The sequence below is a fragment of the Dendrobium catenatum genome, unplaced genomic scaffold (assembly GCF_001605985.2).
Source record: "Dendrobium catenatum unplaced genomic scaffold, ASM160598v2 fragScaff_scaffold_665, whole genome shotgun sequence".
Taxonomy (NCBI): Eukaryota; Viridiplantae; Streptophyta; class Magnoliopsida; order Asparagales; family Orchidaceae; genus Dendrobium; species Dendrobium catenatum.
The window spans coordinates 2,318,122-2,334,008 of record NW_021319127.1 but is presented as its reverse complement, the minus strand read 5'-3'; the positions used below and the strand labels follow the sequence as shown (position 1 = coordinate 2,334,008).

The window sequence follows — 15,887 nt, the reverse complement described above, 5'->3', positions numbered from 1 at the left end:
TTGAAGGAAGCATTGGCTAGTTCTGCAATTGGGGGCGATGAGCATCTCCAGGCAGCGACGAGCTGCCAAATGACGGCGTGACGACCAACGAAGCGGAGACCAGACCGCCACCGATGCACGTGAATGACTGAGTGGAGCTGCGGAGGTCGTTTACTCGTTCAATTTGAGCTACCAAATGACAGTGACGCGACGACGAATGAGCAGGAGTTAGTACGGGACGACATGACTAGGATGGAGAGCGCCAGACGAAGTGATGGATGACACGACAGAAGAAGCGATCGGCGTCTGAGTGGGAAATTCGGGTCAAATTGTCTTATTTTTCGGTTTCCGAGTCAACCCGAACCTGACCCGATTTTTCAAACAATTGAAATCCTGAACCATAACCTGACTCGATTCGAATTCGAGTCAACCCAAAACTAAAATTTCGAGTCTGATTTTCGAGTCTTGTCAAATATTGACACCCCTACTCATAATCCTTATTTATTTAACAAAAATTCGAACTTTTCAACTATGTAGTCTAGGCTAATTGATCTAAAATAAAAAGAGTATATCAACAAGTAAAATAATAATAATAAAAAAAAACATGTTAGTCTAGAGTTCAAATTGTGTTTGTGGGTCAACTTGAACTGAACAGTTTAATGGATTGGAATTCAGAAATCAAAATTGATAAGTTTGTTAGACGGGTCAATATGAATCCGAATTTTTGGGTCTGAACTAAGTCAAAAACTTATCTTAATTATAATAATTATTATATTGGACATAAAAATTAGTATTTTATAATTTTATTTATTTAAAATTTTCTTTTTTTCCGTTTTGTTTTTGTTTTGGTCTTCGTGTAATGCCAACTTTGACCAAAAAATACAAAGGCACTAAAAAAGGGAAAGTATAAGAGGAAGAGAGGAAGGAGCCGAGAGAAAGAAGGAGAGACGCGCTGAGATCTTTTGCTTTGCTAGTTTATTTTGGCTTCTAGGGTTTCACAGTGTGGGAGGTTTTTCTGGATCTTTTTCTTCTCGCTTTCATTTTCTTCTTCTTTCTCTGTTGCCAACTCTTGTTCCTTCGTCGTCGGGGAGTTAACATTTGGATTTTTGTGCGGAGAACTTGATTAACTGTCCTTCGCTTTTCTTCATTCGATTCTTCTTCTTTGGGAGTGGAAAAAGATGAAGTCTTCGCTTAGGAAACTGAGAGGATTCGCCCTCCACAAGAGTGCAGATCTCAAGGAGAAGAGGGACCATGGAGTACCTGCCCGCCAAGATGAGCTCGTTCAGGCCTCTCAGGTTTAATTATTCTCGTTCTCCTCGTCTCAATGGGTTCTTGCCTTTCGTCGATTTGGTACTGAGGTTGATGGCGATGAGTTTACTAAGGAAATTTGGTGCTTTAGGTCGATTGAATGCGGTGTTCTCCCAAGCTGAAATTTTTTTTTTTTCTGTTAGTTACTTGGTCGTGATTCCGAAACAGATTAGTTGATGAAAAGTTTAAACTTTATAAGTTTGAGTTGCAACAACCTCTGTAAACGTTCGGGTTTTGCTTTAGTAATAACAAAGTTCATGGTTGATGCATTTAACTTGCTGATTCTCATTACTTCCCTTCCCTGTCAAGCAATGCAATAATCAGATTACAGATTTTTGCTGGATCCTGGATTTACCTGCCTGGCCAAGTGCCAAAATGGAGGTTATTTATTTAATAATTTGCAATTAAAATTACAATGGCCCAGCCTATCTGTGTTTCTGAAGCATTATATAACTGCATCGATGGATTTCCCATGAACAAAATTGTTAATAGATTTGAGTGCTCCAAACAGGATATATTGCACTTTGGTTTGAATATCATGCATTGTAATATCATAAGTTAATTTAGGGTTACCTTATGACAGTAGCTTTATAGAGGCACCCGCCAAATCCAAGTTTTGACTTTGGAATGTGAAAAAGGCAATGCAGTGGTGCTTGCTTGAGAAGTTTCTCCAAGTTCTCAGAACACCCTCAAAATTTTATTTCCTGGAACTTCCATTTTTTGATTGGTAGTGGAATCTAGCAAGGTCTTTCATTTACTAGTAGTGATGAAACTTCATGAGAAGCCACATTCAGCTGTGAATTCAAACTGTTTGATTTAATTTCCATTATTCAGATATGTTAAATGGAACTCGATTGTTTTCAGTGTGGCATTGTTGGCTTTGGTCAATGGATGAACTGTTAAGCCTTAACTATGTTTGGAGTCAGGTTTTAGTTTTGGTTTAAATTTAGTTTTTAGTCTGTTCAGCTCTCAGTTTACAGACCATGATCGTAGTTTCCTATAGAATGCACATTACCTCTTTTTTCTGTAGTTGCGTAATATATACATAAGATAACTAGGGAAGGCCAGTTTCTTTGATCACTTAAACTGAGCAGATGAACAATAGAAAAAATCCAGAAAATGGGTGTGCGTAACACCGTGGTTCTGTACTTGTTTATTATTGTTATTATTATATTTCTTGGCTTGTGTATTTGGTTTGACAGTGTATATCACTGGAATATTATAGGCTTTCAATATTTTTGTACAATTAATAACTCTACCATTCCATCTCTCCTTGAGCATCAAATACAGTTTGTTTTCAAATCTGGATTATATGGTTAGTAAATGTTGTATGCAATGTTTTCTCAAAGTTTGTTATCTTGCAATTCTACATGGCTGGCGATTCTTGGTTTAGTTTTTTTTTTTCCTAATGCTATGATTTTTAGAATAGTGGAGTAGCATGCTTCTGCTTCTGCTTGTTTGAAGATCACTGTTCCATGTTTAAACTTGGTACTATTTTTTGCAGGATGTGTTAGACATGAGGAACTGTTATGATAGCCTGCTTTCTGCAGCTGCTGCTACTGCAGTTAGTGCATATGGTAATTCTCTAGCATATCATAATGTGGTTTTAAAGTTTGTTTTCTTGTGTTAGATCTGCATAGAGTCCAGATGTGTTGATTTTAGATATTCATTTATGCTATATGTTTAGGTCTTTTTAACTGTTAATTTTTTTTCTATCTTGAATTATTATTATTATTATTTTCCTACGTTAAAACCGTAGTATGGAATTGTAAGTAGTTCGCTTTCTAGAAATCTGTGTTTGTGTGTGTTTTTCTCCCTATTATAACATTTTCAATTTTTTGGATGAAAATAGGCCTATCTAGGGGTGCAAACGAGTCGAGTCGAGTTTTGACCCTTATCGAGCTCGGCTCGTTAGTTGGAAAGATAGCTCGAACTCGACAGGCGAGCTCGTCTCATTGTAAACGAGCTCGAGACGGCTCGCGAGCTGACTCACAAGCCATGGGCTGGACTTTTTCAATTTAGACGAGATTTTTAAAACTGAAGCGGGATTTTTAAAACTTAGTCAAAATTTAGAAAAAAAATATGAAATGTTTAACATTTAAGTAAAACTTAGATGATTTTATTAAAATTTTAATATTTAAATTTAATAAATAAAATAAAATTATTTTTAAAATATTAATAATGAATTGAGCCGGCTTGCAAGCTCACGAGCCGAGCCGGCTCAAGCTCGAACTCGAGCTCGAGCTCGACTTGTGAGCTCGATAATCTTGTCTCGCGAGCCCATAAACGAGTCGAGTTTGAGACGGCTGGTGAGCCGGCTCGGCTCACTTACACCCCTAGGCCTATTAGCTTCTTAATTTAGGTTTAACCTAAATTGGATATAAAATTACTCATTAAATAGTAAGTAAAGATAAATTAGGTACATTAAGTGAGTATTGAAATAGCTTACTTAATTAGGCTTATTAGGAAAAAATTGAGTTAATTAGTTACTGTTTAATTATTAATAAAACTCGAGTTTATTAATAATACATACATTAATTAAAAAATAAAGTCCAATTAAGAGGTAGTAAGTAATGATTAGGGTATTCATTAGGCCATATTAATTATGCTATTAGGGATTAAAATAATAATTGATTAGTAACGTTTACTTACTATTTGTGGTAAACTATGCAAATCTTTTAGTCCAGTAACAAACTAAATATCTTAAATTCTAGTTAATAATTATTTATGATTAGGATATTAATTAGTTTTAAATAAATTTATAATAACATCATGTTGATCATTCAACAAATGTACATTAATGCTACTGTACTTTTATACCAAACTGCTTCAATTCTTATAGTGTGCTATGGTACTCAATACTCTTAATAATGATTTCATTAACTGTCATCCACTTTAGTTAATTGCATATCACAGAGTACATCACAATACAATCTTGTTAAATAGGCTTTAATCAGAATACGTTTAAATTAAAATATCTTGGGGCATTGAAACAACATGAAACTATGAAAGTAAATTGAAGAGTGAAGAAAGGGTTCATAGGCAATTAAAGGAAAGAAAAATGGTGATTGAATTACACAAAAAATGCCTGAATATTTGTATGACTTGGGAAAAATAGGTGCAAGGAGTAATTATTACAAATTTGCTCCCATTTTTATTTTTTATTGAGTAGGATGCAAGTTGGAGGGGGCATATTATCATGTTTTAATCTAGAAAAATTCTCTATCTGATGCCTATGAGAGTTTAAATCTTTAATCGGAACATATCAATAATTGATTATAAGAGATTTTTCTTCAACATGGCCCACTTTCACTTCCAGGACAGCCTAATATATTATAGGGAAGATAAAATTGGGGTGAATTTTTATAATTGTTATGGAAAGCAATTGAATATACTACTCAGGCTTTGTATAAAGTATGGACAGTCTATGCCTTTTTGCTTATAGTCAATCTTGAACTTTACTTTTGATTTTGAACCAACTCTATTTCGATTGAGTTTGAATAGGACAACTAAAAATAGTTTTTGCAAAGAAGTTGTAAAATTCGTAAAAGAAACTCAAGGGAGGAGATTAATCTCTCCATACTACTAGAAAACAAAACCTGCCAGAAGGCATCGACTAAGTTCTGTTTCCTTTTTCACCATTACATTTTACTTTTAAATTTTTTTTTATTTATTTCTCTTCTATTTGTTCTAGCAATTTTTTGCAATGGTTAGTGTGATGCTCTTGGCACCCTTGCCCTTTTTCAAGGATGGAATGTTTTTTTAATGTTGAGGTTGCATGCTGAAACACTTCACGGATTCATATTTTTTTCCAGAGTACAATTTCTGATAGATATGTTGTTTCTTTTTTTTTTCCCTTCTGCAATTTTTCTAATATATGGCTTTTCTTACTCAGAATTCTCCGAAGCCCTGCGAGAAATGGGTACTTGTCTGCTTGAAAAAACTTCGTTAAATGATGATGAAGAAAGTGGTAAGTGCGAAATATTGCTTTTAAATTCTACTAGTATTAAAGGTGTATTTGATCATTAGGGAAAAAGGTTAAAGGTTATTAATCTTAACTAATGTGGAGCTGCACTTTTTTTCTTTAGTTTGCATAGCAAAATTGCTAGATTTCATTTTTTTTAGTTATACATGTCAGCAGACCATTTTTTTTTCTGTCCTTGCTTCTGTGGGCTTATTTGACTGTGCATGTACAGTTTGCCTACTCATATTATTAAATATTTCTGATTTAAAATTAAGCTAGAATATTTAGGGTTAAATTTTTGGTGAGGACATCCGATCATGAAGATTTTCAGAGGAGGAGACGACAATCGACAGCCGAGATCATTCCACTTTATCTTAATTTGTTATTTGTAATTTTTATTTTTATTATGAATTTTCTGTTTTTACCCTCGCTTAAGAGGGTCGTCTTATGTAAGCCCTAGGGGCATATGTTTCTTGTTTTAATTTCTTAGGCTTACATATAGAGGCCCTTGTTTGTGTAATGGAATGATGAATTATTAATAAAAAAAAGAATTGGATCCTTTGTCTTGATCTCTGTGTGAGTCTGGAGAGGAAAAGTCCTATGGGAGGACAACCTTGTTTCCACCAGCCGCAGGATGGATCCGGGCTCGTGGATTGAAGTCCCTCGGGGAAGGCAACATAGTACCCACCAGCCGCAGGAAGAGTCTGGGCTCGTGGTTTGTATCGTTTTTACTTTATTTTTTCGTTGTTCTCCGTCTCTCATCTCCAGTCTCCACCATTCACCATTTGTTTTTTGTTTTATTTTGTTTGATTTTGACTAACTTTTCTTTTGGATCAAACATCAACCCCTCCACCTCCATAGCCGGCCGACCACCTCACCCCTAGCCTCTTCCCTCCACAAATTTTGAATTCAAAATAGCCTCTTTATTACCTTCCTAAATTAATCTATTGTTAATTTGGAAAGTTCCTAATTTGAATTCAAAGATATTTGAATTTCAAATCCTTTTCGAATTAACAAATCTATTTTTGAAAGCATTCCCCTAATTCCTCTAAATCTGAAATCAATTTCAGATTTAATATCAAATCTCATTTAATGCCTTGGGCCACATACATCATATGTTGACATCTCTCCCCCTCCTTTGGCCGCCCCCCTTTTCCCTCACATATTAATTAATTCCCCTCAATTAATGCTCTCAATCAAATCCCTTTTCCTCTAAAATTTATTCTTTCCTAAATTAAGTTGTTCTAATTTTGGTAAGTTTTCGAATTCAAATTCAAACAAATTTGAAAATTTAAATTCTTTCCTAAATCATTTAGCTTAATTTTTGGAAAGCCTTCCTTCAATCAAGGATTGGGTAAATAAAAAATTAATTGGGAATCAATTCGAATTCCACATTCATTGAACTTGGACACCCTATCCCCTTTCCCTATCTCTTTGGCCGACCCCTTCTCTCCCATTTTCAATTAATTTGAAAATTCCAAATTCACACGACCCCCTCCATATTCGTTCTACATCAATTTCCCTCCAATGTCTTGTCATGTCAGCAGAATTAGTAATTTTTTAAATATATCGTCTTAGCATTTTTCGGGTGAAGAAAACAAAATACCTGATATTTGTTTCAGATTCAACATGCAAGTGATGATGGCTCTTGATATTCAATGAACTGCCCTTGTTTCTGACATTCTGTAAGTTATAATTTCTTCATTATTTGTTCTGTAGGCAAGGTTTTGTTGATGCTCGGGAAAGTGCAGTTTGAACTCCAAAAACTTGTTGATAGCTATGTGAGTCTTGATGTTTGCATGTAAAATAAGAAGTTATTATATCTGAAATGCCTTAGTAGTTTGAAAAGGGTCTACTTTTTATGGAGCTGATTGCATTGTTTTTATTAGCGTGTCCACATCAACCAGACAATTACCACACCATCAGAGTCTCTTCTAAAGGAGCTTCAAACTGTAGAGGTACAATTTATAAAACCTTTTTTAGCATGATTTCATATATGTAGTATAGCATGAAATGACCCTTGAATTTGTAATCATTATACTTTTCTTGATATATATTCTGTTCGTCTGCTGGTTGCAATGCAATATTGAAGAAGGAAAAATGGAAATGAAATGGTCAAGGAGTTGAATTTGAAATTATTTAGTAATTGAGTGAATTTTTTTTTCTTTGTTGTTTAGTTGATGAGAAATTTAATTTTTCCTTTTTTGTGAGAAGGTGATATCTGAGCCACAATGGTTACCAATAAATTTTCTTCCCATTTCTTCAAAACGGTTAGATAGAGGATTGCAAATGAAAAATGCAGTTGTTCATATTTTCTAGGTAAATGCAATTGCCTATTTATTAAATTGTAACCAAACACTCAATATGATATTTTGCATTAAAGTAAGTGCCTTTGCATTTTCTCTGATTCCTTCTGGACCAAGCAGACTGTTTAGTTTTGGAATGTGTATCTTTAGAAATTATAGTTTGAAGAAATACATGTCCCACAACACAAATTATTATTATTATAAATTTCAGATCATTCAAAGTACTTTATTGCTTGGAAAAGCAAAGTACTATAGATTTACAAAAAGCTTCGCTTTGTCAGAACATGGTTGTTTTAGTTGATTTCTCGTACACCTTTTGGTTGAGTGTCATCTTTCATGTCAAAGCAGAAGCTTTTCTTCTATATATTTCTCTTTGGGTGGACAAATGATTTATTCTGTTGTAGTCCAGAAGGCACTATTATAGATTTATTTAACGTGGAAGTTTTTGTCATTGCAGGATATGAAACGCCAGTGTGATGAAAAACGGTATGCAATTCTTTAGTTTCTTGAATTTCCTAATATAAGAGAGGTCTACTTTCTAACATTAGTATATCCTCCTCAGCGATCTGTATAAATTTATGTTAGCTAAACATCTAGAAAAAGGAAGGACAAGACATGTTAAAGGTGAAGGTTTCTCAACGCAGCAGTTGCAGGCAGCTCGAGAGGATTATGAGGAGGAGGCTAATCTTTTTGTCTTTCGATTGAAATCACTGAAGCAGGGGCAGTCTCGCAGTCTACTGACACAGGCCGCCCGTCACCATGCCTCTCAGGTTTTTTATTTACCTATAGATGCTGGCATCATCTATTTGCTCGATTGAATCAGAGATAATTTAAAGTTCATTATTTGTTTTTTCAGCTAAATTTCTTTAGAAATGGAGTAAAATCACTTGAGATTGTTGAACCACATGTTAAAGCATTAGCTGAACAAAGACATATTGATTATGATTTTATTGTATCCGAGGAAGATGACTCAGAGGATGGTGAAGGTAATAATTATTGCTATGATGTCAATGAAGACAGCGAAGTGAGCTTTGATTATGGACAAAATGAACACATTCATGGTCTTGGTTCAACTAACAAAAACTCGGCGGAGGTACATTGTCGCTCAATATTTATTAATGAATTTCTTATCTAGTATTTACAATATGTGCTATGCTAAATTGTTTACTCATGCATCGATAATTTGGCCAATTGTGTTGATGGTTTCTGTTAATTGGTGTTAGCACTTTGAATTTTTGTTAGATGTTTGTTGAAGTATTCAAGTTGATGAAGAGGCATTGCAAGATTAAGTCAGGTTGGCAATTATGAGGAAGATTGCTTCTTGACTCTAAGTATTAAATTGAACATGGAGTAGGGAAATGTCTTATTATAATAATTACTTTGAAGTTTCTTTATATACTTTTGGAAATCATGAATTAGGATACTTACGGTTAGGTTTTATCGAAAGAAATGCCTTATTTAACCTTCCAGCCAGACTTTTTAAGGATAATTCAGTGATATGAAGATGTAATTTTTAACGGGTCATGAATTAACTTGCTTAAGATCATAGATGCTAAGCTTTTTGTTTCAACACTAAGCAGTTAAACTAATTGATCAGTGGTAGTACAATTCATCATTTCATTAGCTTTATCCCAGCCATTTATGGTTGATTTTATGGCTCTTTATTTGATATTCATTTTGATGAAGTGTTAAATGATGCAGGTATTGTTAACTATGTTATTTTTTCAAACTTTTTTATTTGGTTTAATTCTCCTATTTACTATTCTTTTCTCATTAACTTCATCTTATGTATACATGTTTTGCCCTCCGTTGTAGATACTCAAAATTCTTAGTTTTATTTTATCTGATCTCTTTAACTGATTATATTACTGCAGTCTCTCTTATAGATTTATCTGACATTATGTTCTTCTTGGTTTTACCCCCACTCATCTTAACTTTTTCTTTTTCATCACCTATAACTTTTTTTTTTTATTTGTCACCTTTAGGCTTGGTTTGATAATGCTATGTTATTGTAGTGTTGTTTTGAATTGAACTCTCACATAGATGGACAAATTACTTCATATGTGTGTATTGCGCTCATTAAATGTTAAGGTGCACATAGTTGATCTTGATTTCCACCATGGTTTAAAATTGTGCAATTAGAGGCTTGCCTAAGGCTCGCCTCAATGCAATTAAAAAAAAAAATACAATGATGCATATGCCCCATGCTTGGTTGCTTGCCAAATCAAGCTTATGCCTCAGTTGGGTTGAGGCACATTTTGAGGCACATCTCAACACAATTCTTACTCAATTATGAAGAGGCTTAAAACTCTAAAATTAGAGCTTAAGTAATTTAAAATTTAAATTTAAAAATTTGTATACACAATTAAACATATTTACTATGCATAAGTCAAACTAAACTTGAGAAGAACTATATAGACTCAAACTCACAGTTGCACATCATAGAACCCTTACGCTCGTACTCAATCCTATTATGTGGCCATCATTTCTTCGCCGTTGTCTCCTCCGCTGGCACCTCTCCTCTTGTTGTTGGAAACCCATTTCCTTAATCTTAGTATGAGGGAGGAGAACAAGTATACAATGATAATTTTAATGAACCTTTAAGTGATGAGAGAAGGGAGTTTTAAATTCATAAATTATGATGTTAGACTAGGCGTTTATGTTGAATTGAGAGTGTTATAGACTATTTGTTTACCGTTGATTGTAGTTTTATACGACTTTTTATGATCTTATTTTAACTTTTTTATAATCTTACTTTAATGTTATTATGTTACTAATTATTTCATATTTTTTACTATTTTAATGGTTTAATTCTGATCCTTACGCCTCAAAATACCTTTAGGCTTCTGTCTCACCTCACGGAAAGAAAATGCCTCAATACTTGATTGTGCAATTTCAAATTTTGATTTCCAAAATTTATTTTTCTCACATGTTTTCTATGAATTCTGTTATCATGATGTCTTTAGATGCACCAAAGCTTGACATTCTTCAACCCTCTATTTAGATTTTTTATTTAGGCTTAGTTTGGGACGGCTTTCTTCCTGTTTCTTGAAGCAGTTTTCTAGTACAAAAAAAGTTGTTTTAAGAAGCAGTAAAAAAGCAATCCCAAACGAAGCCTTAATTCAAATGCCTCTATCTTAAGAGACACTAGTTTGGGTGATGATTGATGTCAATTTGCTTTACTTACACCCACTGGAGATTGAATTTTTCTTGCCATTGCCATCATCGTATCCATTGATCCACATTGTAAAGATAGTATAGGTGTATGAAGTTTGAAGCCGTGACATGTCTGCAAATCTTTGCGTATTTGTTGTACATCTAAGTCCTATTGTTTTTGGTACTACATTGCTATTTTTTTTATTACATGATCTAGTGATGTCACTACATCCTTCATGAATGAATTCCACTAAATTCTTCAAGGGAAGAGTTCTATAAATGCAAGGTGATTGATGCTTTTTTTATCACATAATCCAATGATGTCACTCCCTCATGTAAATTTATATAAAACCAAATGAGCTCATGAATTTACGTTAGTGTGCACACATGAAAAAACACACATGTTTATTCTATTTATCCTTAGGAAAATCTATCTTTTAATGTTTTTATAAATAATTTTACTCTGCAAGCTGTTAATGCATTACACTTACTCATAATGGATCACTTTTGTCCTTGTTTGCAGCAATTGTTAGAGCAGAGTCATGGAGAGTTGCCCCCTTTTGTTAGGGGGACTATTTCTGTCAGCCAATCTGCGTCAATCTTACCTGACAAGAAATACGAACCATCTAAAGGAATCAAGCAAGTTCATGCTTCAACTCTAAGGGAAGTCCATACTTATGTTCTTCCTACTCCATTGGATTGTAAGAGCCCACCTTTCCTTGGTTCCCGTGATTCCCTCTCTGAAACTATCCGACATAATAGTGGTGGTTTGCCCAAACAGTTGTGGCATTCCTCCCCTTTGGAACCAAGTAAACCTGCTAAAGATTTAAAAGATGAACCGTCAAAGTTACCTATTTCACAATCTGTGCTCAAAGAGAGTAACATTAATGGTGGTCCAATCAAATTGCCCCCTCCTTTGACTGAGGGGTTGTCAAGATTACAATCAAATTCACAAAGTGGAGCTTCTGATAGTAAGTTTATTAAAAGACAAGCATTCTCTGGTCCTCTGTTAGGTAAATCTAGGACAAACAGTCCAATATTACCCACCAATGAGTATGTTCAGCTTTCTGTATCTCCAAGATTGTCCCCATCTGCCTCTCCTCTTCCAATGTTTTCGCCACAAATTAATGAACTTCATGAGCTTCCTAGGCCTCCAATATCTTACGCAAATCCTGCAAGACCTTCCAGTTTGGTTGGTCATTCAGGGCCATTGGTTCCAAGAAGTCAAGGACTTTATACAACAAATCGAATGTTATCAAATACAGCATCACCATTGCCAACACCTCCTGCAGTCATGGCTCGCAGTTTTTCTATACCCTCTAATGGCCAAAGATCAGGAACTTTGACGGTGTCTAATTTCCATGAGGCTATTCACAATCCAGAGGCGCATGAAGAGCTTTCTTCTCCACCACTCAGAAGAATCTCTCTCTCAAACACACAGCCATTGGCAAAGGGTTCAGGATTAGTTACTTGAGGTACAAAGCTCAATTGTAGAATTCTATCATTTTTTTTTCTAATTTCATCTCGATTCTCTTTGATGATATTATTTTTTCATTAGTTATTGGGCTTTTTTGTTTCTTTGCACTATGAATTACCAATAATTCCAGCCATGGGATCGTTAAAAATGCTTAAAATACCTTAATATGCTGTCTAATAAGAAAATCATAATATTCAAAGCAGGCATACAACTTATGATTTGGCTATTTATCACTTTCTAGTGGTAGCCTTTTTGTAGCCTACAGTTTTGATGTAGCCTTGGAATTGCTCTGGTGAGCCACCTCATGGAAAATGATGTAACCATCCATGTAACTTGGTCCTATGTTTTAACCTAGCACTTGAGTGCCTTGAGAGCCTTGTGGAGCACTTGTTTATCTCCAAGCTTTATATCTTTTTTTTTTTCTTTTTGAGTTGGGCTTCACAAACATTGTCGTTGTTAGGTCCTAAGTTCTGGATGAGAAAAGTGGAGTGTTGCGTTAGTTAGTCGATAGCCAGCGCAAAATTTGTCGAAGAATGACATGAATCCTTTAATATATTTTGTTAATGTTAGGATGTTACCTGGAAGCAATGTAATGTATGATCTGAATACAGTGAGAAGTGTATAAGGGCCGCTTCACCGATGCCCAGGTGCAATGTTAAATATGTTAGGGTTTCTACATCATGGGCGGATGTGGGCAAATAAGCTAGTCCATGTCCTATTTTTGTTGGATTACATCAAGCATATTCATTGATGTTCTCACTAGACATTTGCAAGAGGTTGTAACCTGATATATGCTTTTTGATGATAATATTCTTCTTGTTGATAAGATTAGAGAGGGAGTTGAAGGTAAACTTGAATTACAGAGGTCAACTTTAGAGTCTAAAGGTTTTCGTTTGAGTTGATCTAAAACTGAATATATGGAGTATAATTTTAGTAGTGGTAGATCTTGTAGGAGGATTGTGACTTTGGATGATCAAGTCATTAATTAGAATATACATTTTAGATATCTTGGGTCTATTGTTCATAGTAGACATTTTTTTTTTGCTTTTAGAGTTGGGCCTCACATTTCATGGGGATATTATTAGCATAATTCAAGTTGGATGGTTAAAGTGGAGGAATGCATCGGGCTTGTTGTATGATAGAAAAACCTCCCTCAAACTTAAGGGGAAATTCTATAAGATGGTTGTGAGACCTGCAATGCTTTATGGTGTAGAATGTTGGCCATTAAAAGAGAAGCAAAATATCAAGTTAAGTGCTGTAGAGATGAGGACACTTAGGTGGATGAGTGACTTTACTCTCTTAGAGACAGGATTCAAAATGAACATATACGTGAAAGGTTTGGAGTAGCTCTAGTGGAAGATAAGATTAGAGAGTCTTCTTAGATGGTTTGGTCACAAAACGACAGTCTTTTGATGACCCGGTTAGGAAATTAGATGTATTAGATTTGACTTATGTTAAGAAAGGTAGACGTAGACGTAAAAAAATGATTAGAAAATATTAGAATTGACATTTCTTTATTAGATTTAAATGAAAATTTGATTCTTAATAGGATCTAATAGAAAAAAGAGGATTCATATAGGCGACCCCACTTAGTAGGATAAAAGCTTGATGATGTTGTTGTTGTAGAGTTGGACTTCACAATTAATTTTTGTTTTAGTTGGTGGTGAAACCTACATTGTTGTATGGCGTAGAATTTTGGCCATTAAAAGAGAACATAAAGAGTGTTGTAGAGATGGGAATGGTCGGGTGGATGAGTGGCTTCACTCTTATAGACAAAATGCAAAATGAATATATACAAAAAAAAGGTTACGAGCACCTCTAGTGGCAGGTAAGATTAGAGAGAGTTGCCTTTAGATGGTTTGGTATCATAAAACGTTGGCCTTTCGATGACATGGTTAGGAGAGTAGTTATCTTAAATCCCTTTCTATATTAAGGTAGAGGTAGACCTAAAAAGATTTTGTTAGAAAATATTACAAATGATCTTTTTTATTAAATTTAAATGATAATGGAGAAAAAAAAATTTATGTAGCTGACCCCATGCAGTAGGATAAAAAATTCTTGTTGTAAATTTTGGATTCAATCACAAAATATTAATAGTAAATTAAGTTCTTTTACTCTTTAAATTAGCAGTCTCACTCTAACAAGTAATATACTGATTAAAATTTGAGTAGTTTTTTCTATTTCTGGTTGACCCTTTGCTATTATATATTTCTTATTCCATTAATACATCCACTTTTTTACTATTAATATTAATATTTCTTTGCTATTCAATGTACTTTTTTTTTATAATATTAATATTTCTTTGCTATTTAAAAATGTTTTGAACTAAAAGATTAAAAAAAAGCGCTATAACTTATTTGCTCTTTTTAGGTGCGGAATTTGAAAGATTATGGTTATGATAAAGAACAAGTGTTTTTTTTTAATTATTATTTCGCTTTTTAATTATAGTTTTTGCTGACTCATTGAAATTTAAACTTTTTTGCAGCTGCAGAACTGAATATTTCAGGCCCGAACAAAACAAGCAAAAATAATTGCTTTTTTGTGTACATAGTAATAGTAATAATCTGTGCATTCTGATTTTTCTCATCATTTTTTTTTTTGTTTAGCCCTCCATTAGATGAACTTTTTTTTTTATTTACATAAAATGTGCTTCTTATATATTAATTGTTTTTGTGCCTTGTTTTTCCTCCAACACATTGTCTCTCCATAGCAGGCTTCATTTGAAACAGTTTTTTAATATAGTTTATTTAGTTTTATTTTAAAAATAGTAAAAAAAACTTTTGCAAATAAAACCTCAATATGAAATTTTTGAAGCTTAAAAGATGTAATTTTTAGGGCCCTCTTGTTCAGCTGAAACAAGAATTGCGCAGCAAAATAAAAACAATATATTAAAATATATTTTGAGTTGTTTGATTGAGTATATTTTATTATTATTTTTTTGAAGTTAAAAAAAAAAAGTAGACTAAAATGATTTTGTTCATAATGATGCCTAAGCAGAGGTGAGGATAGGCGGTAGCTAGTCGACGAATTTTTATTGGGTCAGGTAACCTAATATAGAGATATATCAGGTAGCCAATAAAAAAAAGTCTTTATTTATAGATGAGGAATTTTTATAAACATTATATATGACGTTTTTTTATTGGCTATCTGATGTATCTCTACATCAGGTTACCTGACCCAATAAAAATTATTCCTAGTCAACAACTAGCTGTGGTTAACAATAATGGGTAGTCGAAGGCTCCGCATTGGCCTTTCAAAGGAAATTATTTTGTGCAGATGTTAGACACCGAATGTTGTTTAAAAATCAATCAGAATATATCATATTAGTAATACTGAGCTACGGTACTAAGCTCATGAGTGACAAGCAACAGCGATCATCCCATATTATTTTATGAATAATTAATACTTTCAAAGGGCTGAATTTGCTGAAATTAGGAATCTACTTTCATTCAGCCCCTTGTTATTATATAATTTGTTTTTCCTCTGATACACAGAATCCTATTAATGAGAATTCATTCAAAAGCTCCTCTCATAGCTTCTTTTCCCTAAAATGAAACAGTTCAAATATGACCAATTTCTTAAATTTACAGTACAAAAATTACCGGTGAGTAATAAAAAAAGAGAGTTTTGAATTAATTGACTGGGCATGTTTGTAATAAAAAATTGCAGAAACGAGATTTCAATAATGTGAAAAATT

The 15,887-nt window shown here is 33.8% G+C and overlaps 1 protein-coding gene across 2 annotated transcripts; it reads left to right on the top strand.

Annotated features, from left to right (window-relative positions):
* Nucleotides 1–861: 861 nt before the first annotated feature.
* On the top strand, nucleotides 862–14,875 carry LOC110092155 (uncharacterized protein At2g33490-like). Of its 2 annotated transcripts, XM_020816568.2 has the most exons (10): nucleotides 863–1,274; nucleotides 2,792–2,864; nucleotides 5,183–5,257; nucleotides 6,971–7,032; nucleotides 7,141–7,209; nucleotides 8,015–8,043; nucleotides 8,120–8,327; nucleotides 8,414–8,650; nucleotides 11,237–12,188; nucleotides 14,676–14,875. In XM_020816568.2, the coding sequence occupies exons 1-9, from the start codon at nucleotides 1,158–1,160 to the stop codon at nucleotides 12,185–12,187; spliced, it is 1,821 nt and encodes a 606-aa protein (XP_020672227.1). In that variant the 5' UTR covers nucleotides 863–1,157; the 3' UTR covers nucleotide 12,188; nucleotides 14,676–14,875. The 2 variants fall into 2 exon arrangements, with proteins under 2 accessions (XP_020672228.1, XP_020672227.1); XM_020816569.2 differs by lacking the exon at nucleotides 14,676–14,875 and having other exon boundaries at nucleotides 862–1,274; nucleotides 11,237–12,254.
* The last annotated feature ends 1,012 nt before the right edge of the window (nucleotides 14,876–15,887 follow it).